General features: G+C 43.1%; 1 protein-coding gene across 2 annotated transcripts in view; it reads left to right on the top strand.

Moving 5' to 3' along the window:
- The window catches only part of SCAP (SREBP cleavage activating protein), a 100,923-nt gene that overhangs the window by 29,060 nt on the left and 46,235 nt on the right, over nucleotides 1-25,628 (top strand). For both annotated transcript variants that reach the window (XM_055076722.2, XM_050188346.3), the window contains exons 4-11: nucleotides 1,771-1,928; nucleotides 6,732-6,869; nucleotides 14,180-14,256; nucleotides 14,386-14,500; nucleotides 15,930-16,117; nucleotides 19,078-19,204; nucleotides 20,286-20,434; nucleotides 23,144-23,238. In XM_055076722.2, the coding sequence (XP_054932697.2) occupies nucleotides 1,771-1,928; nucleotides 6,732-6,869; nucleotides 14,180-14,256; nucleotides 14,386-14,500; nucleotides 15,930-16,117; nucleotides 19,078-19,204; nucleotides 20,286-20,434; nucleotides 23,144-23,238 (1,047 nt within the window). The remainder of the gene's footprint in view (nucleotides 1-1,770; nucleotides 1,929-6,731; nucleotides 6,870-14,179; nucleotides 14,257-14,385; nucleotides 14,501-15,929; nucleotides 16,118-19,077; nucleotides 19,205-20,285; nucleotides 20,435-23,143; nucleotides 23,239-25,628) is intronic.

The raw sequence follows: 25,628 nt of genomic DNA, 5'->3' as shown, positions 1-25,628 counted from the left end.
CGGAACAGACCGCCTATTTCATGACATAAGGAACGGACCGCCTCCATTCGATTTTGGAATGCGTACAAAATTGCACCCCAGATGTCCGGCATGTTGATATAGAATTTCCGGACACCCTACAACTGCGAAACATCTGCCGGACTGCGTGAGGCCGTGTCGCTTTTGCCTTGGTAGAGTCGGTGCATTGACGCTGGCACAGCTGGGCTCGGTCGTCTGGATCACCAATTTGTGGGAGGCTGTGCAAAGAGTTAGCCAACGTGCCACTGTTTATTTAGATTGGCCAGCCATGGTGTCGCGAGATCTCTGTAGCAGTCGATACCATGGCCACTTAGGTTGAGCCCGCGAACCTGTTCTATCCTTGCACTAAAGGCGCATGAGCTGTCTTCTTCACGGGCTCTGGAGGCAATAATCACACCGACAAAGTGCTGATTACTAGATTGTCCGCACATGGTGCATAGTTCAAAGAAAGGAAATCTAATCTACTAAGTGGAAACCCTCCTGATATCAGCTGAGCTGTCAGAGCTGTAAGGTTCCATCATTGCTGTATACCAAAAAGCTCTTCATTATCTTGCAACTTGCGACTTGGTTGTGCAAATATTAATTTTTGAGACTGAATTAAATAGTGCCAGAAGTGAATCAAATCAGATAATTTTGAAAAGATGAACAGCCTTTTTAACCATTAATATAAAACGTTGTTCACATCCTAGCATTCACAATGTTACCAAGTTTTTGTCATTACATTGGACACCATGAATCATGGTTTAGTAGATGCACAACTGCAGCATTAATGACAAGTAAGCTCTTTGTTTGTGCAGTCAGGCCTCTTCAGAGCATACGTGGGCATTCATTATGAAAATGAAGCTTAAAAAAGGTAGTTTGGGGTCTAGTTAGCACCTTCATGTACAGTCGCGACTATATCAGTAGTGGCTGTCATCTCTGGCACTGGCAGAGCGATAAAAGTTGACTTTACTTAGATTTAAGAGTCATAGGTGATGGTGCCACTATTATAATAATGTTACAAAGAGTCCTATTCAGGCAAAGAGAACACATAGAGGTAGTAGCATTCGTATATAATAATACCAAACAATACCAACTGGAAAAACAGAGTTCCATCTATCCTTTCTTTGCACTTCATTCCATTGAAAACTCATATTCGCTTGCATGATGCACTTGGGCCAGACCTAGCCCTTGCGCCATTTAACACCACATATTATCATGAACCCACTGGAAAATGCTATGTCCAAGCATTTAGGAAAGAAGTGTGGCTGTACTACTCCATAACTTGTGTATACTATGGCCACTATGGCCACCTTGATGAATTTTATTGCATTCTTGCTTTGGTATTAGTTTGATTGGGTTTTGTTGACAATGTGAAGCATTAAAAAAATATTCAAATTTGTGAATCACGTGATTTTATTTGAGGACCGAATTTAATAGGACAGTATTTTATATGCTGTTCGAAAGTTTTGAATGTTCACACACTCCTAATTAGCAGCAGTTCACAGCACAGCGAAGTTGCAGAAAATGCTACAGAACAGAAGATTCTGTGACAGTAAGAATTTGCACTGGTTGTTCCAGGATAATTGAGCTATTTAAAAGAAACGAAGTTTTGTATAGTTGACACCCGCAGGTAGTCTACTGGGCATACAAGTTTGACATTTAAACACACATAGTCGAGGGACTGCAGTATAGAATGTGGAGTAGATTTGTCATGTGAAATCCGGCGTGGAATTGCCAATCGCTTGTTTGCTTAAACGCCCATGTTTACAGTTCCAGGGTCCTCCCGTGGCATATGTGCAGCAGATAGTGGTGAAAGCAGCTGTGTCACCATGGCAACCAGATCTCCTGCTTATGGATGCCTTCCGCTCCCCACTCGCCGAATCCTTTCGCATCACGGAGATTGTGGGGAATCACCAGTTCATGGACAGGCAAGCAATTTTAGAGCAGAGACTCGTTGCAATAGCTCAGTAGCTATGGCGTTCTGCTGCTGAGCTAGAGGTTGCGGGTCTGACTCCCGGCTGCAGCTGCTGCATTTCAGTGAAGACGAAATGCAAAAACGCTCGTGTACTGGTGGATTTAGGCAGACATTAAAGAGCCCCAGGTGGTCCAGAGACGGCGTCTCTCAAAGCCAATGAGTTGCTTTGGGACATTGAATCAAATCAATCAATCAATCAATCAGTCAGTCAATTAATAAATCAACTTTAGCAGAGCACTGTTGAGAATTTCTATAGTTAGTCCTTTATAATTCAGGGTAGTTGCATTGTCTGTTGGGAACCCGATGGAGTAAAAGCTGTTTTAAAATTTTTCAACACTAATGAAATTTGGCAAATTTTTTTTTTTATCTTCACTTGAACAGTACAGTTAGTTTCATATCAGTAAGGTAGTTCTGAAAATAGTTAAAATTTAACACTTTTTTGTCGATACAATCAACTCAAGCATTGTTGTGGATGTGTGATGGTATGGTATGGTATGGCAAAACTTTAATGTGGATGTGTGATAAGCTGGTACAATTGTCAAGACCCATTTTCATAAAGCGTGTTTCACATAAATGCAATTCATGATTGGCCAAATCTGTGGCCATTGTCTCGCTATCATGTCATTTACGATTATGAGTGGCAGGCACCTGAATGTGACTGATCATCATCATCATCATGTTTTATGTCCACTGCAGGATGAAGGCCTCTCCATCCGATCTCCAATTACCCCTGTCCTGCGCCAACCGATTCCAACTAGCGCCCGCAAATTTCCGAATTTCATCGCTCTACCTAGTCTTCTGTCGTCCTCGATTATGCTTCCCGTCTCTTGGTACCCATTCTGTAACCCTAATGGTCCAACAGTTATCTAACCTGCGCATTACATGGACCTGCCCAGCTCCACCTTTTTCTCTTGATGTCAATTAGAATATCGTCTATACCTGTATGCTCTCTGATCCAAACCGCTCTCTTTTGGTCTCTTAATGTTAGGCCTAACAATCTTCGTTCCATTGCTCTTTGCACGGTCCTTAACTTGTTCTCAAGCTTCTTTGTCAGTCTCCAAGTCTCTGCCCCTTATGTCGGCACTGATAAAATGCTTGTACACCTTCCTTTTCAATGATAATGGTAAGCTTCCAGTCAGGCGCTGACAATGTCTGCCATATGCGATCCAACCCATTTTTATTCTTCTATGAATTTCCTTCTCATGATCAGGGTTCCCTGTGATTAATTGACCTAGGTAGACATACTCGTTCAGACTTCAGATGCTGACTGGCGATCATGAACTCTTGTTCCCTTGCCCGGCTATTCATTGTTATCTTTGTCTTCTGCATATTAATCTTCAACCCCACTCTTACACTCTCTCTGTTAAGGTCCTCAGTCATTTGTTGTAACTCGTCTGCATTGTTGCTGAATAGAACAATGTCATCGGCAAACCGAAGGTTGATGAGATATTCGCCGTCGATTCTTACTCCTAAGCCTTCCTAGTTTAATAGCTTGAATACTTCTTTCAAACGCGCAGTGAATAGCATTGGAGAGATTGTAGAGACCTTTAGCGTGTCCGGTATTCGGACAAGCGCGGGCGGTTTTCCGGTTTAGCGGGGGCGCCAACCTGAGCGGCCAGATTGGTGGCGCCAGCTGGTGGCGCAAAGCTCAACCACACAAACACAGAGCTAATTACTATATTCTGCTTAGCTGCTGGCGTAAATTTTCGACAGTGGCGTAATCGTGTTCACAATTACGCCGCTGCCAAAAATTTGCACGGGTGGCGAAGCAGGATATGGTGAGTTACTGCAGTTTTAGCTATGCGTTTGTCTGGTTGAGCTCTACAACACCAGGCGGCTTTACCGCTCACGTTTACGCCCCGACCATCCGGTAATCCGCCCCAACCGCTCCCGTTTACCGGAATAGCGTACAAGCTAAAGGTCTCTTGTGTCTCCCTGTCTGACCCCTTTCTTTATAGGTGTATTCCTGCTTTTCTTGTGTAGAATTAAGGTAGCTGTGGAATCTCTGTAGACATTTTCCAGGATATGTATGTAAGCGGTCTGTACTCCTTGATTACGTAATGCCTCTATGACTGCTGGTACATGTATCTCTACTGAATCAAATGCCTTTTAGTAATCTCTGAAAGCCATATATAGAGGCTGATTGTACTCCGCAGATTTCTCGATTACCTGATTGATGACATGGATATGATCCATTGTAAAGTATCTCTTTCTGAAGCCTACCTGTTCCCTTGGTTGACTAAAGTCCAGTGTTGCCCTTATTCTATTGGAGATTGTTTTGGTAAATATTTTATATAATATGGGAGTAAGCTAATGGGCCTATAATTTTTCAATGCTTTAACATCTCCCTCTTTGTGGATTAGTATAGAGTTTGCATTCTTCCAGTTTTCTGGGACCCTTGCAGTTGATGGACACTTCGTATAAAAAGCCGCCAGTTTTCCAAGCATTATGTGCCCTCCATCTCTGATTAAATCGACTGTTATTCCATCTTCTCCTGCTGCTCTTCCCCGTTTCATGTCTTGCAAGGCCCTTCTAACCTCATCGCTAGTTATAGGAGGAGTTTCTGCATCCTGTTCATCACTGTTTCTAATGGAGGTTTCCTGACTCCTCTGGGTACTGTACGGGTCAGTATAGAATTCTTCCGCTTCTTTTACTACATGTTCGAGATTGCTGATGATATTACCCTGCTTATCTTTCAGTGCATACATCTTGGTTTGTCCTATGCCAAGTTTCTTTCTCACTGACTTCAGGCTGCATCCATTTTTTATGGCTTCTTCAGTCTTTCTCATGTTATAGTTTCGAATATCACTTATCTTTGTCTTGTTGATCAGTTTTGACAGTTCTGCGAATTCTACCTTATCTCTTGAGTTGGACAGTTCCTTCTTTGTTGTTTCTTTATTAGGTCCTTTGTGTACTTGAAAGAGCTTTCCTACTGGTAGCCTTGGTGCCTTGCCTCCCACTTCAATTGCTGCCTCTGAAGCCAGCCTAGTTATGGTTTCATTCATTATCTCTATGTCATCTTCATCTCTCTGTTCTAAGGCTGCATATTTGTTTGCAAGTACCAGCCTGAATTTGTCTGCTTTTACCCTTACTGCCTCTAGGTTGACCTGTTTCCTTTTGACCAATTTTACTTTTTCTCTTTTCAAATTGAGGTGAATCCTAGCCCTCACTAACCTATGATCACTGCACTTTACCCTACCTATCACTTCCACATCCTGCACTTTACTGGGACAAGCAGAGAGTATGAAATCAATTTAATTTCTTGTTTCACCATTAGGGCTTTTCCAGGTCCACTTTCTGTTGCTATGCTTCCTGAAAAAGGTGTTCGTTATTCGAAGCTTATTCCTTTCTGAGAATTCTACCAGCATCTCTCCTCTAGCATTCCTAGAATCGACACCATAGTTGCCAATTGCTTGCTCACCAGCCTGCTTTTTCCCACTTTTGCATTGAAGTCGCCCATTACTACAGTATACTGAGTTTGTATGTTTCTCATCGCTAATTCAACATCTTCATAAAACAGTTCTACTTCATCATCGTGACTGCACCTCTTATTAAGTTTGATTACGAACCTGAACAGGAATTGGCCTCCCTGGTGCAGTATTCGGCCACTACCTCCCAAATGATTCCTACAATTAACCCTTGGCCCTCAGTCCCCAGCAGCTGCGGAGCACCTGACCAAGGCGACTGACCAGGAAAACACTCTTATTCAAGAAACATTTCAATACTGGCTGGGTCATTTATCTTTAGTTTTAATGCATGAAAAAGTTGAGAACTCCAACAATAACTGCAAAGCGGTTACAAAAGTTCCCTTTCAAACAAAGGTGTGGAGATGTTCAAGATTTAGAATATAAACTGAATAGTTCTTGCTCATTGATTTGTATTTGATTACATAGTTTGCTATTTAATGTTTGGGAACATTTTATTTAGTTCGCAGTGACACATTGCTTCAGGGGCATGAGTTAAATCACCACTGGCTATCATAGTTTATTCTTTCTTCGCCACATGGTGAAGGTGTAACTGAGGATGTGGAGGTGGCCTAACGATGCTGACACGATAACAATGACAGCACAATGGTAGCGGCATGATGACGGCATCATAGCAGAAAGGAGAGATGGACACGGCAAGCCCAATTTTGAGCTGTCAACTGCTGACACAATATAATACAAGTTTGTACGGAAGCTAAAATGGCACGCAGTGTTGTGCACTTCATATCTAGGTCAAATGAATAATTATTGCTCCGTATAATGTGTGTTCAAATATCACTGCCACTAATCTTTCTTTAGATCTATTATGCTTGCTTTGGAAACCTGAAAAAAGGAGTAGGTGTGACGTATATCCTTAGAAACAAATTTTTGCGGTGTTTCAAATTTATGTTATATTTAATGAGAAACATGAAAGAACAGGATAGGGTTGATGAAGGTTTCGTGGGTGATGCTTTTAGAATAGCAGTTCCTTAATTATTTTTTCGACTTGGCATTGCGCTGCTATACCTGAGGATGAGGAATCAAATCCCGGCCACGGCAGCCGCATTTCACATGGGGGGCGAAATGCAAAAACACCTGTGTAGTACCGTGCGTAGTGTGCACGTAAAGAATCCAAGGTGGTCAAAGTTAATCCAGAGTCCCCCACTATGGCGTACATCATAATCATATCACGGTTTTGATACGTAAGACCCCAGTATTGAATTTTAAGTGTTAATTATTTTTTTTCCTAACAGTCTCGTGTTGCTCTTAATGCTCTTTTTGTCACTGTGCAGCAATGGAACAAAGCATGCCCTTCAGGACGTGTGCCTTCAGGTGTCCGAGTCTACGGACAAAGTGGCTGCAGCCTCGCTCCCTCAGTATGGCTGCCTTGTCCTGTCCCCTACGTATGTCTGGAAGCAGGACTTCAATATGTGAGTACACTCGAAGAAATAGTTACAGTTGTGACAAACCTTTACGAGTAGTGCCCATCCATTGTGCTTGTCAATAGATACGGTTGACTGCAATGGTCTTTAGGCACGGCTGCGGTGGCACAGCAGTCTTTTCTATTGGTTGATTGCTAGTTTGCTGAAAGCAGTGAGTGGAAAGATGTCTGCCATTGGTGATACAATAGTACCGGTCCAATATTTTTGTTGGCAAATATGGGAAGGGATCTGATAGTGTTTTGTTGGAGTCCACATCCTGACCAAACAGCTGTGTGGCAGGTAACAAAGGCCACTTTACATTTTTTTCTCTGTTTTTCTTTTTGCATGGCACCAGCTTACAGTTAAAGGGGCCCGAAACACTTCTTTAACATAGTAAGAAAATGTTGCTGATTTGTCGTAGAGGCTGCTATGAACATGTGCACATGTGAACAGTGAAGATTACTGCGCTGTATGAAGCATGGAAATTACAGTATCATGTCAAAAATGGCAGAAAATTGCTTGTTCTTACTTTTGCTATGCCGCCATGCAGTATCATCAAAAGCAGCTGACCCACCTATGCTATTGGCTGATTTTGTGATTGCGAGAGCATTCTCAGTAATACACAATTGCTAATTTTGAGTTAGACAAATGAGAAATATGTAGACCTATGATCTCAAAAAGACACAAAAATTATTTCATCTTTGCTCTGCGCATAGCTGCATCTGCTGCGTGTGTTCTCTGAGATGGCAGCGGTGTGCTGTGTAGCATTGTCTACCGCAGTCGCTGCAGGTTGCCGCGACGAGCTTTTTTGCTGCCACAACACTTTTTTGACAGGGGGTTTGCCCTCTTGGCTTCTCTGCTGTGTACCTTCCAGCGTACTAGCAGAGACAAAAAGAGAAAGCCGGGCATCGGTGCGAAAACTCCACTTATAATTCAAGGATTAGCAAAAGTTTTGCGGCATAATATTTGTGAGACGACGTCCTTCCTTTAATAGTGAGGCCATTCTATGATTAGTTAGAAAAGTGTTTCAGGGCCCTTTTAAGGTATTCAGGAAAGCACTGTGTCTTGTCTTTGTGTTGCCCACACCAAAACTATATTGGGTGCAGGTTCCACAAAAAGGCTGTATGCTTGTGCCGTTTGTGTATTGGGACTACGTATTAGTATTACATGTTTGAATGTGCATGTAATATGTACATGTTTGTAGACGTACTCATCTGCAGGGAACCACATATGTACCAGGTATATCTGATGTGTTTATTTGTAGTACTAAATGAAGCTAGCATTTCTCTACACTTAGGGTTCTGCATTATGCTCACTGCTGTTGTCCGGTGGTGGCCCCCTGGCCTCACAGCTTTTTTGCCAGGGTGGCCTTCAGCACTGTACTCTGTAGATGTTTCAAATAAACTTGACTTAACGAATAGTGTACTACTATATTGGTTGCATGTTCTAGTGCTTTCTGCAACACTGAATTCCAGGCGACATGCCTGATCTTCATTGAAATTCAGCTCTTATGAGGATCTCTCGCAGCCCAGATAGCTTAATTTGGTGCCAAGTGAATAGGTACCCTTTCTTTCTGTCCTCTTCTTTGTCATGCACCACTCTTTTTTTCACTCAGTGCGTGTGAGGCAGGGCATGATAAAAATCATGCACGTCAGACTTGTCATTGCGTGCAACAAGTAAAAATGCTCAATGTGCAACACATTTCAGTCTTATCTCTGAGTGTATCAGTCACTTCCATCTATCTGCCAACAAAGCGCAGGATAACCTTCTCCACTCACTGCTCCTTCTCCACTCAGTGCTGTGCTTATGTAGCAGGATATGAAGGGAAAATTGTACGCTCCAGGTTTGTCGTTGCATGCAATGAGTGGCAGTGCCGAGTGTGTCAAAAATTTATGTCGTATATATTAGTCTGTTAGCCACTTCTGTCTATCAGCCAATGAAGAGTGAACTGCTGCCATCAGCATTCTTATCTACCTATCTTCATATCTTCCCTTGTGCTCAGCAAAAACACAGCCTAACAAAGTCAGCATGAACACTGATAGGAAGTCCTTTATGGCACATGCCAGCACCATCTGCTGTTCCATTTCCCAATGCCAGTACAGTAGAATCTTGTTAAACAGAACCTCAAGGGACTGGAGAAATATGTTACGATCAACAGGCGTTCCGTTTACTCAGAAAGATGTACAGAGGTGCAGCACTATGTGTCATGCAGCCTCTTAACACTCTTACGTATGTTAACAGGGTGTCTACCAACCGGGAAAACCGGGCATTCTTAGGGAATCTGAATATAGTCTGGAAATACTCAGGGAAAACTCATGGAAATTGTGCTTCTATCAGGGAAAATTAGCTGTAACTTTATTTAAAGTGAACGAAACTCGTGTTAATGCTGGCTCCAGTAACAGACGAATCACAACGAATCGTCGTTGACACCGTGTCATCGGCACGAGGTATTGCCAGAGTAGTTAACGACCGATTTTCCAGACGCCCGATTTTTCAGACATGCCCGATAATTCGCACGGCTTTGCGGCACCACCACATACTCCATATAGTCAGTGTATATTGCCCTGACTGCAGGTGTGAAATGGCAATAATCAAAGCGACCACTGTCACCATTTTGATTATCTCGCCGCCTCCTCGAACCATGCAGATCCGCTGGCGGCCGTAGCCACCACCGCGGCAATGTTACGTCTAGCTGCTTCTATGTTCGCTATTAAGCTTCTTGCCTTGCGGTGTGGTGTTTTTTCATTGAAAGAATTCGCCGCTGTCAGAAATGGCACCGACTCCGCCTTTGTAATCCTCACGAATAGCTTTGAAGCTTGCAGAGCACAGCGCGTTGCGTAATGCCAGTCTCCGAAAGTTAGCGTCGCCTCAGTACAGCAGTGTTACGTGGTGAAGAATAACAAGCGTGGGAAGGGGCAATTGTACACGCGTGCACCCCCGTCTCCTGTCACAGTACGAGCACCGATATGCCTAATAAGTGTACTGGCAGGCCTTAAGAGCATTTTTGGACGTGCCTGTGGCAATTTTAGCCCTTAAGGGCAGTTAAAGACATGCATTCATTTTTTTCGGACTGCCCAATTTTTCGGATGTTTTTGCGGCCCCTAGGGAGTCCGAAAAATCGGACGTTGACTGTAGAACTGACCAAGAGGATGCTTCAAATGATCCACGGGGTGAACACGTGCCAGAAGGACGATGAGAACAGAAAGGACCGACGAACTGAGGAACTAACGAGAAAGGAAGCGTGCCGCCGCCTTTTTGAAGCAGCTTGAGCTCTAAAAACAAAGCGTTGGCTGACGCCGAGATGCAGGTGTCCCTCATCCAAACTAAAATAAGCTCTTTAAAGCAGTGAAACCCGACACCGAGATGTTGCGTATGGGCTGAGAGTTTGCCAGGACAGTTGAGGTTTTCCCAGCTGCTGAGAGAGAATCTTAGTTGTGACAAAGTTCAGGCCTCATACCGATGAGCTTGCTATCAGTTGATAGAAATAACTAATATTCAAAAATATTTACTTATGTATGCATCTCCTTTACATTCGTATTTGAAAATGTTCAACCCAATTTGCAATTGGTTTTATAATTTTTTTTTGCTGTGCATTTTACTAACACCTTCCTTCTGTTTTCTTTTTAAATAAAATAGATATTACTCCTTATTATTCAAACTGGATTAAATCATTTTTTTGTTTCAACATGCTTACTAGAGAGTGACAGCATCAGGCAACATGGTGTCAGCATGTCTTGACATAAAACAGAGTTCTGGATCATTCATGGAATTTTGCAAAGGCGCTCAGGGAAAACCTGGAAAACTCAGGGAATTTGGAAATGTCAACTTGGTAGACACCCTGGTTAACCATAAAGAAGTGAATATAGCAGCCAGTTGTTAATGTGGTTTAGTTGCAGTTGATGGCGATTGGTGAATCGTAGCTTGTTTTAGTTTCAAGGGTGCACCGGCGGCTCCAGTCGGTGGCACAATAACACGAGGTCACACAGGGGGAGTCCAAATTATCGAGCTGGGCCCTGTCCAAAATATTGGTTCTCCTAAAGGGACACTAAAGGCAAATATTAAGTCAAGCTAAAGTGATAGAGATTAGTGCTTGGAAATCTCTAAGGCGTCAATATTATCGCGAACAGGGCCTTAGTAATTGAGAAACAGGTAAATGCAGGACATGATTATAGACTCCTCTGGGATATTCAAGCACTTACCTGATGACGAAGCACTCCTCAGTTAAATTCTGTCACTAGTACTCAATGACTCGTTGCAAAAAAACATAATTGTATTGTATTAGAAGATCAAATAAAATGCTACTTATCCAGTTCTATTTCATTTTTAGAAAAAAATAACTAATTGAAATTACCCTTGACAATGATGTGGGGGGTCGAAATGTTTCGTTTTCGCTCAACTCTGCGCCGCCCACGCTTTCACGTTTAACTACTTTCCTGATTGCGTAGTGCTGTGCTGGTTTTGCTGGCTCGCAAAACTCGCACAAACTGCAAGTAGCAGAGAATTCAACTTCCATATTATGCCGCGGGATGCACGAACGGTCTACGCCACTTGACCAAAAAGCAGCTGCAGTGGTGAATCCACTGCTCTGTCTTGGCTCGGTGCCGCCGTCTGTCGGGTGGCGTTTTACTCACCGATGGCAGCAAAAGGCGATGAAGGCGGATGCAACATCACCACTCCCTCGGTTGGGTAGTGGGAGATTTGAATTTCGAAAAAGGTACTCAGATCCTTCAGATGCAATTTTCTCGTAAACTAAGTCCTTTCTTGGCCCGAAACAAACATTGCGAGGTTTCTGGAATGGTATTTAAACAGTCCACATCGACTTCTTATTTGCCTCTAGTGACCCTTTGACTTATTTATCATGGGAAGAGTGGCGACGTCACGAAGCTGCTCAGCTATATACATACTATGAATTAAAAGTTTATCAAATTTCCTGCGTGCTTAAATTTTTTGCCACTGTTTTTCAAAGGATGGCGGCCTGGATTAGTGTTGCAAAAAAATGTTCTCAAGATCCTGCCACTTTCTGAAAAACTTTTAGATCTAGCTTGCTTCTGATGGTTTACAGAGAGTAGCCAAAAAAAAGTTTGCTCCAATTACCAAAAGTTTTTTTTTTTGCACTACTGAAGTATTAAACCAACAAACTTACATGCTGTTGTTCCATTCAAGCAGCTAATCTATTTAAGCGATTTTCGTTTACCGAGATTCTGCTGTGTATATATATATATATATATATATATATATATATATATATATATATATATATATATATCGCAGTAACAAAATCGGTGGAGAACGCGAAAAAATTCGCTTTTGCAAGAATTTCGTTGTTGTGAAATGAGACAGCACACATAGGTAATGCGTTGCAGAATGAAACTTTTCTGTCAAAATTCCGTTAGCCTACTTTGGCAAGCTCTTCTCAACTATAAATAGTAGAACTGCATTGCCGACAGTACAAAGTGTGCCTCATGCGTCAATCAGCAGTGGCAGCACTGCCGTGGAGCATAATCTTCGGTCAATTGCTTTCGGAGATACGATGACTTTTGCGAGATTTTGCGTAACTCAGCACCAGACGCAGAGCAACAGCGCTCCACGCATGCAGCAGCATTTCTCCAGTGCACACTGTTGCCCATAACTGCTGACACATAGGTGCCGAGTGTGAATGTGATCGTATCTCGCATTCCCGAAGACAATCAATCGAGATTATGGCCCCTATGTGCAAATCTACGTCTGGTGCCAAATCCGCACGCAATGCCTGTCGGGTAGCACCAAAACCAGCGTTCTTTAACCAAGGGATGTGTATTCCCGGACGATCGCTCAATCATGGCCCAATGCATGGCACTCTATGCTGTGACTGCCATCTCAAGCGCCATAAGTAATTCCACGTCAGTGGGACATGGATAACCTTGTTTTTGCTGTATTTTTCACACCAAGGCACACATTATGCACTGCACTAGGTGTGCAAAAACCATCGTCACATGTTGGTAGCAACACATGTGCCGCTTCAAATGGGCGATCAACAAAAACAAGATGACGGCCATGATGTGTTTCCAGCACACGTGATCGCTTCTGGCGCTTGGTTATTTTTGTAAACAAAAATGGTGGTGCCTACGCAAGTGTAGTGTGGTAATAGTTAATGCAATTATAGTGCAAAGCAATATCATTTGAGCACATTTTGGAGTCTGCTAGGCTTGCATGAGTGGGTAATATGCGGGGTTACCTTCTGGAAAATTTCGTTGATGCAGGATTGTAGTACAGCGACATTTCATTGTCGACAGGTACAAAATGCATTGAATGCTATGGGCATACCAGGAATACGAAAATATTTCCTTGCCGTGAGAATTTCATTGCCACGGAATATTTCGTTATCATGGGTTTCGACTATACCCCCTTTTCCAGCACTTTCATATAGCAACCTATAACTGCAGCAAGCGGGTGCATGATGTTCTTAACCACAGAGTGCTGCTACTATGAAACAATAAGGCTGAAGCATAGTGCATTTTGTACACATTCATTTGCCAATGGTCACTTTAAGTTAGACTGACGTTGACAGCGTTCAGCTGAACTTCATGGCCTTTCTTGGTTGATAGTGTCGAGAGGTGCCCTTAGAAATTGGAAGATTTGCCATATGAAGGGCACTGTTCAGATTTTCATTTACCTTGATCATACATCAGAATAAAGGGTTGATGCATGTTAGTAAATGACCTGTGTAATCAATAGCTTCTACTAATGTACAGTGCTCACAGAATGAAATAGGACACGGAGCATTTAGTAGAACCCTACATATGTGCAAAGTACGCGAGAGCACCATGTCATGTCGCTAGGAATTTGGTCACCAAAGGTGAAGAGGACTCCGATGTAAGTGTACGCGCCACAATTACGTCGATGTGACACGAACTGCAGCCGGTTGAAACGAAAGTATGTGCATTACTGAGCCCTAAATTGACGCGTTTCATTCCGTGAGCAATGTACGTGTTACTGTAGTGTGAATTCATGCAAGAGCCTGCACTGGGCTTTGTGTATGTGATATGTGCACATACACAATATGAATGTATACACGTGCATTGCAATAGGTGTTGTACTCTGTATGCAAGGTTCAGCTCCCACCAACAGAAAGCTGACTTTCATTTTCGCTTATTACTTCTACATTTCATTTAAATGCAGATTTAGTTCCCCCAATGCATTCCTTGGTTTCATTGTTTGCTGGCTTCATTGGTTAATGCACATTACGCAGTCATTTTGACCGTCCTTGTTTCTCATTATTCCTTTTTCTGATAGCTTGAATTAGAGAAATTCGTGCTTTTAAGTAGGAAATCTCTTTGCAGCTTCCGGCGCGACAGCCAACCTCTCATGAGCATCTTCAATCAGAAAGATGAGACTTCAAATTCATACTACTTGAGAGGTAGGAACTTTTCTTGGTTTCTTTTTGTTTACATTTTAAGGAATTGTATTGCTGCTCTTAGCTTTACTTGTTTATTGAATGTGCCAGAGAGACTCCAGTTGATCCTGTGATCTCTCTTGCTGCTTGTAGAGATCCTCTTTGGTGTCCCCTGGAAAGAAACTGGCATAAAGAAGTTCTGTGTGCGGAACAGGCAAAGGGTCATTACTTTTGCTGTCACCATTGTCCTGAAGAAGTGGGAGCCCAGGTAATTAGTACTAACTTATTCCTTTTCTTTCGCCATTGATATTTCAGCGTTTCCTTTCAGCATTGCCACGGTGATCATCGCTCCAGTGCAGGCGTGCACGTGCATGGCACGTGATTTCGAGATAGCGAGACTTTAGGCCTGTTCAGCTTCAGCAGTTTTGGCAAGTGTCTGGTGGGCAGCATGTGTGCACAGCATGTGCACAGCATCTGCGGGTGGTTCAGTTGGACATTTTATGGTTTCCCGTGCAGATTACAGCTTCACTGAGGTCGTCTTGCAAGTGTCTGATTCTCGAGCAATTCTGCTTGATCCGTGAAGTGGAAAATGGCAGCCAAATGAAGTTGCAAATTGGAAAACATTTTGGGAGATACTGAAAATGGTGCAGATGCAGGAGCTCCTGTATCTGCTTCACAACAGGATTGAATGCAGCAGTAGTGACTACGGATTTGCACAATGATTACATAAGTTGAAGTGCAGTTGCTTGCACCTGGAAGAAACTTGCAGCAGACTGAACTGAACTCTCTTTTTTATTCAGCATGATAACGAGACAGTTACGGCCTTCACTGAGATGGGATTGCTTGGCCATTTTTGTCATTTTTGTTTTACTTCTGTGGCGTTGCCAAACAGCTGGTGCACTATTGTCACAGCTTTCATGGCACCTCCGCTTTTGTCAAATTACTGCTTCTATCAAAGCTTTTTTGCTGTCCCGTTCACTTCATTATAGTGAGGCTTTACTGTAGCTGGCTTGCATTACTGTTTGGCTGACAAGAGCCCTAGCCTTTGCTCCACTGCGAGGAGTTAATAAGACAGAGTATAGAATTTATGCATATAATGACAATGCATGGTGCATGTAAGGTTGGCAGTATGGCTGCATAAACAATGATTTCCAGAACAGGAGAGGCATGCGTACCGATTTCGGCACTTGCAGGACCCATGAATGTTTCAAGTATAAACACGAACTATGATCAGGAGCCTTAGAGCTCATTCACATCAGCAACGGGCATTAGTCATGCAGCCAAGTTTGTTGCAAAGTGGCTGGTCGCAAATGGTCACTTTGGTCTAAAATAAACTGTTTTGGGTCAGTTACTTGCTGCTAAATTGTTCAGTCACATGACTGCAGTTGCAAAGCTGCTGAAGCAATCAGCGGTGCAGGAGCAGGATGTTTGTATATGCTGCCGCTTATTTTACAGGGCAGTGGTGGTGCGGGCAGACGGGAACGACACCACTCGAGAGACATTTCATTGTGGCGATGGGCAGGACGTGTTAACCATTATGAATGTTGATCGCCGTGAGTCGCTCCTTGGTCACCAGTTGTGGTCGGTTGTGTTACTTCTGTGGATCGCTAGTGTGAACACGTGCCTTTAGGCATCTTTAGTTGCTTTGGAACACAGCATGGGGTTACGTTGTACCACATCTTGTTCTTTTGGTCCAGTGTGGTGCACACCCTCGAGGAAAAGCTGCACCAGGCGTATCCGGGGCACTCACACAACTCGTCGTCCAAGGACCGAGAGCAGGAAGAAATTGTACACGTCCACTTCCAGTACCAGCACACGCTGGCCGAATTTGTGCCCCTGGGCACAATTTATGTCATCTTGTTTCTCTACATCTATTACTCCGTCCGTAAGTGCATGCCACAGTCATATTTTACTTGTATAGTGTGTACAGTCAGGTTAGCTAAGACTGATTTCTTTTTCCTCCTTTTTCTCTTTTGCACAGTTCCCTCATTATTTTGCAGTATGGCTTGTAATGTTTTTTGCATCTTGATAGGGCTGGCTGGTCTGCTTTGAATAAATATATATGGTTTCCTTTATACAGTGCCATATTTACTCAAATGTAGGCCGATACCTTTTTCGAAAAAGTAATGTACGAAAGGGGGGGTCAGCTTAGATTTGAGGGTGCGGGTTGGCCGCAACTGCCAGGTACAGACTATATACCGCATGGAACATGTCTTTGGATTCGGGTGGGAATGAGAAGATTGTGTAATATTGACGTAAGTGAGCATACTTCTATACCATAAACAAGGAAATACTGTATAGTATATTTAATTTGGCTCTGGAAGTGGATGCAAAAATGACTTGGGCACCGCTCAATGGTGAAACAGTGCAACCAATCCCTATACCCTCACGTAACCAAAACACTGTGCAGGGAGAGTCATCTTGCTTGTACTATACAGTGTTCTATAGCCTGAACTTGCATTTTATGGCTCTTCTGCTAACTTTTCTTTGCATGGGAGAGTAATTTCTTTCATTTTCAGCAAGTGCGTGTTGAAAAGTGGCATTGCCTTGTGCAAACAAACGGAGCCACAGTGAACAAAGTGGTGCACTGATGCATGGCCTCCGAGATTGCCATCACATCCAGTAATCAGTGTTGCCGGTGTCCGTACACAGTTGTAAGAAGAGACTAAGCAGATAGAAAAATTCTGTTCTAAGAATTTCTACTTGCTTTTTAGAGAAACCACTGCACGTTTTTAAACTTTTTGAATGGTAGGCTTTCTATTGTGCTACAAAATAGAAGGTCCTTGAAAAATTGTAGGCAGCCTTTTTAATACCACCTCGAGGCCACAGACTTACAGTGAACAAATTCGAATCCGTCATTTTGTTTTCTCAAAGCGTCTTGCTCTGAGCGTTTGTGCTTGCAGTCAATTGTGTCGCCCTGAGACCTCGTTCTAGCCACCATAACCTTGTGAAGAGCCCATGCTCAAGGCACAATGGCACCCACCAAGCAATGCCACTATACTGTGGCCTTTAAGTGAACAATCTTTTGCAAGCGGACAGAATGTTAAGCCGCCAAGCCCAGGAGGGGTTCAGCGTAAATGAAAAGAATGTGCACCAATGGCAGAAACAACAGAACATGCTCTTCAACTGTACTTTGAAGTGGATGGCGTTCACCGGACCACATAAGGTAGACATCACGGGTAGAAAAAGATGATGCCGACTTCATCAGGGCACAAAGACAAGCGGGAATACCCATAACAATGTAGATAATGTGGGCGAAGGCGAGGGAGGTCATGAACTTTGAGGTTTCACACGAACCTAGTTCAAGGCCAGCAGAGGCTGGGTCATGCAAATTATGAAATGTTTCAAATTCAGCCTCCAGTGACGTATTTCAGTATGCTAGAGTCTCTCTATCGACTTCAAGGAGAAGCTCTTTGCATTCCATCGCTACCCAATCAAGAAACAGCTGGAGAAATGCTACCAAGTGGGTCTATTTGAGAATGCTCACCAGACACCAGTCTACTTCAATATTCCCTTGCTGTTCTCGGTTGTGTAAAGAGTGAAAGGAGCAAGCACATGACCAACGTCATGACGATCATGCTTTCACAAGGTCGTCAAAGGGTGCCAAAGAAGTCAAGGTCAATACTGTGAGGTACGAGAAGGAATGTGCTATGCTCTAGCATTGCATAGCCGATGGGCGGAAGCTGCTACCTTACATTGTTTTCAGGCGCAGGACTCTTCCAGTCGGAGGAGTGTTTTTGAAGAAAATTGTTGTGTGTGTTCACGAGAATGGGTGGATGAGTAGCGCCATGGTAGAGGACTAGGTCAAGATGATATAGCAACGCAGGGGGGGTGGGGGGGTGCCATTGTGTAAAGAGTGTAAGGAGCAGGCACTCGACCAACATCGTGAGGACCATGCTTTTACAAGGTCGTACGGACATCACAATACTACTCAGAGGCATGATGAGCCAACTGCAACCGTTTGATGTCACTACCATCAATCCGTTCAAGGATTGGCTTCATAAACATTATACTGACTGGCTGACATCACAAGAGCATCATCTTACCCTTACCAGATGCATCAAGCGGGCTTTGCTTGATCAGTTAGCGAACTGGATTGTGGTGGTATGAGACAAAATTCTGGCTGAACTGATTGTGTGTGTGTTCCAAAAGCGCAGTATATAGAATGTGCTGGATGGAAGCAAGGATCCAATGTGGAAAGAAGTGAGCAACAAAGAGGACAGTGATGTCGCACAAAAAAGGATGATGACGATGAGTGAAAGTTGGACATGCTTACGACACGTGTGCTTGCATAATAAAATGTACACTCTTTTCTATATGTTCAATCAAATGTCTTTCTTTTGCTTGGCTTACATTCGAGGTGTGTTCTTTATTTCCTGGCCTAGCGATGTTTTGGGGGTCTCCCTATATTTGATTAAATATGGTATTTAACTTATTTAATGGGTTCCCAAACCGTGGACCTTTGGAAATTGTGCTGGCTTTTGAGAAGAAAATGTATTCGCCTCCGAGTTACTTGTGAAACGGTAAATAAATAGCCCCTTAACACAATTTGGCACACAGTTAAACAGTTTTTGTATATCAATTACTGATGACAGTTGTTCAAGGTGCTGCAAAGAAAGCAAGGTGCCACTCACTTTCAAAGTACAGCTGGGAGCCTAAACTTTTGGTGGTGTACCTCTAAATTCATAATTGCCTCTTAAGACATCTGTGTGCGGGGCCCTCAGTGCACGAGGGGAGGCCAAACAACACAATGCCACCTTGCTTCACACGTGCCTAGCTTATCTACCGCAGTCTGCTTGACGCCTATTTTCTTCCCTCCTTCTCTTTTTTTTTTTTGTCATGCAGGCAAAATAGAGCTGGTGAAGTCCAAGTGGGCAATATCAGTGAGTGCAGTTCTCACCGTGGTCATGTCACTATTCATGTCTGTTGGTCTCTGCCTTTGGTTTGGCCTGAACCCTACTTTGAATGGAAGGTACGTCGATCTCGCCATATTGTCACATTCTTGCATTGTCATTGCGAAAATCTTGTGTGGAAGTTGCCAATCCTGCCAAAGTGCAACTTCACGGAGTTATTTGGTCTAGATCAAGTGGTGCAGTGTCCCCAAAAGTAGCCTAACATAAACGAAATGTTTCATTATGTAATTTGAAAACTTGGTTTAACTTCAAGTAAACTTTGCAAATTGCGTTTTCCTTCATATTTTCCTTCCTGTTTAAAGCATTAAAGAAAACAGTGAAAAACCAGCCATCATTGTAGATTACAACATGCTCCCTTGGACTGTATTATGATGGTGGTAGCTTTTGGGTTGCTTTTCTTACAAGTTTACAGGGACGTTATAATTAAGTTCATTTGGAAGTTTGACCCTCTGAAAGGACTTGTGAATGCAAGTTTATGTATTACATTACTATTTTTTGATGAAAAAGTTCGAACGGCAGCAAGCCCCCCAAAAGGAATCAAGTGATTATAGTGTTGCTCACAATTTTCAGTGTACCAAGCTAGTCCGCATACTTGCTGAAAAGCTAGCAGCTTGCCGATTCCTCTTGTTTATGGTGCAGCATTTTTTTATGGGATTAGTTCTTATGACTTCATTACAAGTTTTACACAACTTTGCCCATGCCTAATTTTTATTCTTTTAATGCTGCATACTTCATTATTTCGCTTTGCAACAGCGCCTCGAAGACCCTCTCCTCATGGTTGTGCTTCATCATAAATGCTAGTTGCCTTTTCTTATGTTTCTGTGGCCAGTAATTGCAGATATAAGTGAATGAATAAAAGCTTCCTCTTAGTTTCTTTTAGTTATGTTAAGTCGTGTTGTGGTACTTAACGTCCCAAAACTGCACGGTGGGCTATGGGGGATGCTGTAGTGGAGGGCTCCAAATTAATTTTGACCACGTGGGGTTCTTTAACGTGCAACCAGTGCACAGCACACGACTGTTTTCGCATTCTGCCGCCATCAGAATACAGCCGCTGTGGCTAGGATCGGTGCTGCAATCTATTTGTTGCATGCCACATGCTTTAAACTGATAGCGCATTACTGTTATCTCTGGCCCTGACAGCCCTCTGGTGTCACCACGGTCATCCTGCCTCCCCAGTGAGATCCTGCCATATCTAGTTGTTGTCATTGGCCTGGAGAATATGTTGGTACTGACCAAGTCAGTGGTTTCAACTCCAGTGCATGTTGGCGCCAAGGTTCGCCTTGCTCAAGGTGAGTTGACAGCACTTGGCGGATAGTGACTGAGTTGAAGAATTTACCTCGCCTTAGTCGACGTGAAGAAACTTTACTGTGTCGCCTGCAAATACAGATGCTTATTCATTTTTAATTGAAATGGCGGACAGTGCTAATTATGAAACCAGTTACAGAAGAAACCTCAAAAAAGAACTCTTCATACAATGACTTGCACTTCGCATTGCTTTGAAGCAGTTAAATATCTTACAGAAACGAAAATTCTGGGACCCTGGCCTCATGCATCAGCGGTGCACCAAAGTGCTCTCTCTCTGACTCCTTGTACAGTCATTATTATGTGCAACTTTCATACACTCACCACCATGTTGTCATGAGAAATGCTCACAGATCACAGAAATGTGAAAGGAACTGCTTGGCCCAATCCAAAATGGGGGAGAGAAACACTGAAGCTTCTATTTGAGCAGACATTCTACTCAATACCGTGACTACATATTCAGAGAAGCCTGGTGGTTGTCTTTAAAAGATGGGCTGCTTGTTGAAAAATATTCATGTGTGTTTGCTGAATTCATCAGCAATAAATTGTGCAGCACATTTTGCAGCTTGTTCGTGTTCATGCAAAGCCCAGCTTATGGGAACAGTATAGCAAGCTTTGTCTGAAAGCAAGCACTAAAGAAGATTAAAAGAGAGCAGTGGCGTCACGCGGCGTGTCGACGCCCAGTGCAACTGCTCGGTGTGTCACCCCCCCCCCCCCCCCCCCCCAAAACACACACATGCACACACACACACCTCCCTTCTCATTCTCTTGCCACTCGCTCCTATTTTGACACACATTTTCTATAGATAATGTGAAATAATTTTTCACATGCAAGACTCCTACTCTTGCCTGTAATCCGGCATTTATTTCTGTAAATATGAATAAAGGCGATGTGGTGCAGCTTGACATGTTGCATTTTGTAAGTGTTCTAGAAATTGTGGTGCTAGACACTCCAAACTTTTGAGTCCACAGCCCATTTCCTTCATTGGCCCATTCAGCTGCCTCAGGTGCAGATGTTTACTGCATTTGGCTACGAGCCACAGAGAAAACAAAGGCTCAAGTGGCGACAGCAGCACAGCTGCTGCTCAGCAGGCTGCGCCCAGGGCGGTCTGCCACCCTTTGACTCCCCCCCCCCCTCTTCCCAGTGACACCACTCATTAATAGGAAGCTTTAGCTTGGGACCGACTCCATTGCCACCTATTCAAGTACACATAAAATAGAAAAGTGCTTTTATGGCGCAGCCAGTTGTCTGATTTGAATGAAATTTGTTACAGTTCAGACAAAAAGTTAAAACCTATTGACAGTAAGAAGTTTTTTTTATTTGGTGCCTGAATTTTTTCTAAAAGTGATCAAAAATTGCTGTATTCCACACCTCAGCACCAAAAACATATATTGCCAGTTCTGTAAACTGTATCTATAAGAGTATCTGAAACAGACAAATTTTATATATGAATTTACAGCTTATGTGAATTTGTTACAATGTTTACAAGGGTTTTGTAAGAGCCCTAGTTACAAATTAGTGGTATATTTCAAAGCGGTGTATGATATATCAATGTTGTCCATTTTAGATGTATCATTAGGTAAAGCTTACGAAATTGTAGGGGTGTGCGAATATTCCTAAATTTCGAATAATATTGAATATTATGTATTTAATACTCGTATGCTATGCTTAAACTAGGTACTTGAAAATTTTTGAGTATTTGGTCGGATATGAATATTCAAAACAAATCATATGTATTGCTGGATGTACAGGAGGAAACACAGTTCTTAGTGTTTGTTTCTATTTTATCTAAGAATATGCATGCTTTCGAGCTGAATTTTGTCATAATTTCGTGCTGCTGTCGAAATTTTGCTCGTAAAGCACACCTAGCCACTGGATATCTAAGCTTTGCGGGAAAGCCAGCCTGTCAGTAGGAAAGGGCCACAGGTTTGCAGACAGCGAGGGTGTACTCTTTTGCATTACCACCGCCAACCCTGAGCTTATTCCTTGACAGCAAATGCGATGAGTGACAGCTGGCACCAGGTCAAATGTCCCAGAGTTTACGGGCATTTTATGTTGTATAATAAGGCACAGGTTTGCAAGAACGGACAGCTAGTGGGAATTACTCAATTTTCCAAGTTAACATGAGCAAAATGCACAATCATTTAGTGCGACGGCTTACTATTCCCATTTTTTACCTTTGACAATGTAATTGTGGTGCTCCAACATGTTAAAATAGCCCAACTTGCATGTGCATTTCGTTATTTTGATAAGTATTCATGTTTGATCCTTGTTTGAAAATTTCGATATTCGGAGACCCCTCAAAATTGGGATATCGTTTTTCATTGCTGACTTAGAGTTGCAAACTTGCTAGTTTTATTTCTTGAAATGTCGTCATTTTCAAAAACTTTTGTTTGAAGATTGACGGCCTTCTTTAGAAAGATAAAACGTCCGGAGGGTTGGTACGAATTCATATTATTACTGAGCGACGAAAAATTGGGAAAAGGAGGAGGTGTCCTTGCTTTAGTCCTAACTGTTTTACCTAGCATTAGTTCAGCGGCCTTTAAACATGTTTAAATATGTTTAAACATGTTAAATACTGCATTATTTTAAGATCCCCTGTGATAGATTACATGCCTCAGATACTAGTATGATTCTCTTTCTGACGAATTTTTTATGCTACTTTGCCTTTGAAAATTCTTCATTATAACTTCAGGTCTTAGCAAGGAAGGCTGGTCCATAACCAAGAACTTACTTACGGAATTGCTTCTGCTGACCTTTGCTTTCCTAACCTTCGTTCCAGCAATTCAGGTATGCCCTCTTCTTGCTTTTTTTTTTTCTTGTTCTAGTTCTTATTCAAGAGGTTTGTTTCGGAAAGAATGCAGTCTTTTGGATATAATGTGCTGGGCCTTAAACAGGCTTGGGCAGCGTGCAGTCCACAAGTACTTGAAGTGTCAGTGTTGTTCCATATGCTACCAAGGAACTACCTCACTCCAGTTTAAAGTGCCCCAGTTTCAGTCTCCTCTTGTGAATCTCCTGACCAGTGCACTGCTCTGCTCTGAAAACATTTGTTGTGGGCAGTGCACTGAAATAGACGCCAAGCAGTTTTGTGTGTTAATGACACAAACATTTAAACCTTGATATAACGAACTTCAATACACTTAAAGCTCAATATAATGAGGTAGGTAAAATCGGCAATTTGTTGCTTTATATCAAAATTTCGTTGTAATGAAGTTCAACCTTTTGTGCAAATAAGTATAGTCGCCGATCGATTTTTCTTACACAGAAAGGCGCTGCAGAATTTTCTGGATTATCAGGCAATAAAAATATAATAAAATAAAATGAGAAAGAAATTCACTTTGATGAATCTGGGAGACGGCAACGAAGGGTACGGCTTCATTCCATGTCGATGATATTTTCATATAGGCGGTACGAATTAAGTGAAGCCCGCCACACTTTCGCGTGCACTCCGGCCCCGCGGCTGTAAACATAGCGTGCACTGGGATGACGCTATTGTGAAGAGCTCCGGCAGCAGGGAGTGAGCGATTCGTCTTCGTCTCGCTCCAACAGCTCATCAAAACTTGAGATGATGCAACCTTAAATAGTAAATGCGCAAGAAGACAGCTTACATGATGCCAAGCTCACTCTTTGCACATGCGGCAGATTACCTCTAAAACAGGGTGTGCGGCTGCATATGCACTCAGCCGCGATTACAGCCGTCGACAGCCACGGCCAAGATGCGTGTCAGAAATCACCATGCACGCCAACTTGCTGATAATAATGCATAATGCTGATGAGACGGCCCTGTTTTATCAAATGTTACCGAGCCGCACGTTGTCACTAAAGGGAGAAGACTGCCGCGGTGGAAAGCAAAGTAAACTCCGTGTGACGGTTTTGCTTTGCGCCAACACTGATGGCATCTGTCGGAAAAAATTGCCCACGACATCCACGCTTTGGAGTTTGCCACATATTTAACTGGCATCCGCCTTGTTCCTTTAAAACATCTGGGCCGGGCATTGCGGCCAATAACCAATGGGATTCACTTGTCGCTGCCATCAGTGTTGGGATAACCAATCCCATTGGTTATTGGCCGCAATGCCCGGCCCAGATGTTCTAAAGGAACAAGGCGGATGCCAGTTAAATATGTGGCAAACTCCAAAGCGTGGATGTTGCGGGCAATTTTTTCCGACTGGCTGAAGGAGCTCAACCAAGATGTCAAGCGACAAGGCTGCAGCATTTGTTTGCTGCTTGACAACTGCTCTGCTGACCATGTGGAAGGCCTACAGCTTTCGAACGTTGAGCTGCAGTATTTGCCACCTAACTGCACTTCTCTCATACAACCCTAAGACAAAAGGATTATTAACAGCTTTAAATGCTGCTATTGCCATTGATTGATACAAAAGATGCTCCTGGACATCCGCCTTGAATGGCCGACGAAAGTGGATATCTACCAAGCAATCCAAATGCTTGCTGCGTCGTGGCAAGAGGTCGGATCACAAGTGATCGCCAATTGCTTCGCCAAGGCTCAGGTACATCAGGCCATTCAAGCTACAGTCCCTGAAGACGAACCTTCAAGCCCACCTGATGTCGCAGAAGCGTGGGATGAACTACGCATGAACGGTGGGGTGCCCGACGGTGTCGAACTGTGCAATTTTTTGTTCGTGGACAACGGCGCCGTGTCTACGGAAGAGGTGACTGATGCGGCACTTGTGGAAACCATTAAAGATAGCCTTGAAGGTGACGGTTTGTCCGAGCCTGATACGTATTGTGCGGTGCCTACCGCGAGGGAACTGATGGACGCGGTGGACGTTCTGCGCCGTTTCGTCGGCTCGCAGGACGATGAAGCAGCCCTGGATGCCTTAGTTTCCTTGGAGCGCCGAGTAGTGGCTTCAATCGGGCAAAAACAGCAAGCGAAAATTATGCAGTTTTTTTCTATTAAATAAATTCTTTGAATGGTGAGTTCGATTCAATTGATATCTGTCGCATTTTTATATTGTTTTGGCATGATCCTTACCAGTCTTAACCCGAAACTGCATGTAACGAAAACCTGAATATAACGAAAAATTGCGAACTTTTTTCAATGTCGTTATATCCAGGTTTGACTGTATAACCTCAGTAACCTCAATATAACAAAGTGTGTTTGTATGCCATTTCAATATAACAAAGTTTCTCTGCCGCTGAAAAGGAATGCCAAGACAATA

This window comes from Dermacentor andersoni, chromosome 2, assembly GCF_023375885.2.
Source record: "Dermacentor andersoni chromosome 2, qqDerAnde1_hic_scaffold, whole genome shotgun sequence".
NCBI lineage: Eukaryota > Metazoa > Arthropoda > Arachnida > Ixodida > Ixodidae > Dermacentor > Dermacentor andersoni.
Note: the sequence above shows the minus strand (reverse complement) of the source record. Positions and strands in the feature narration are given on the sequence as shown.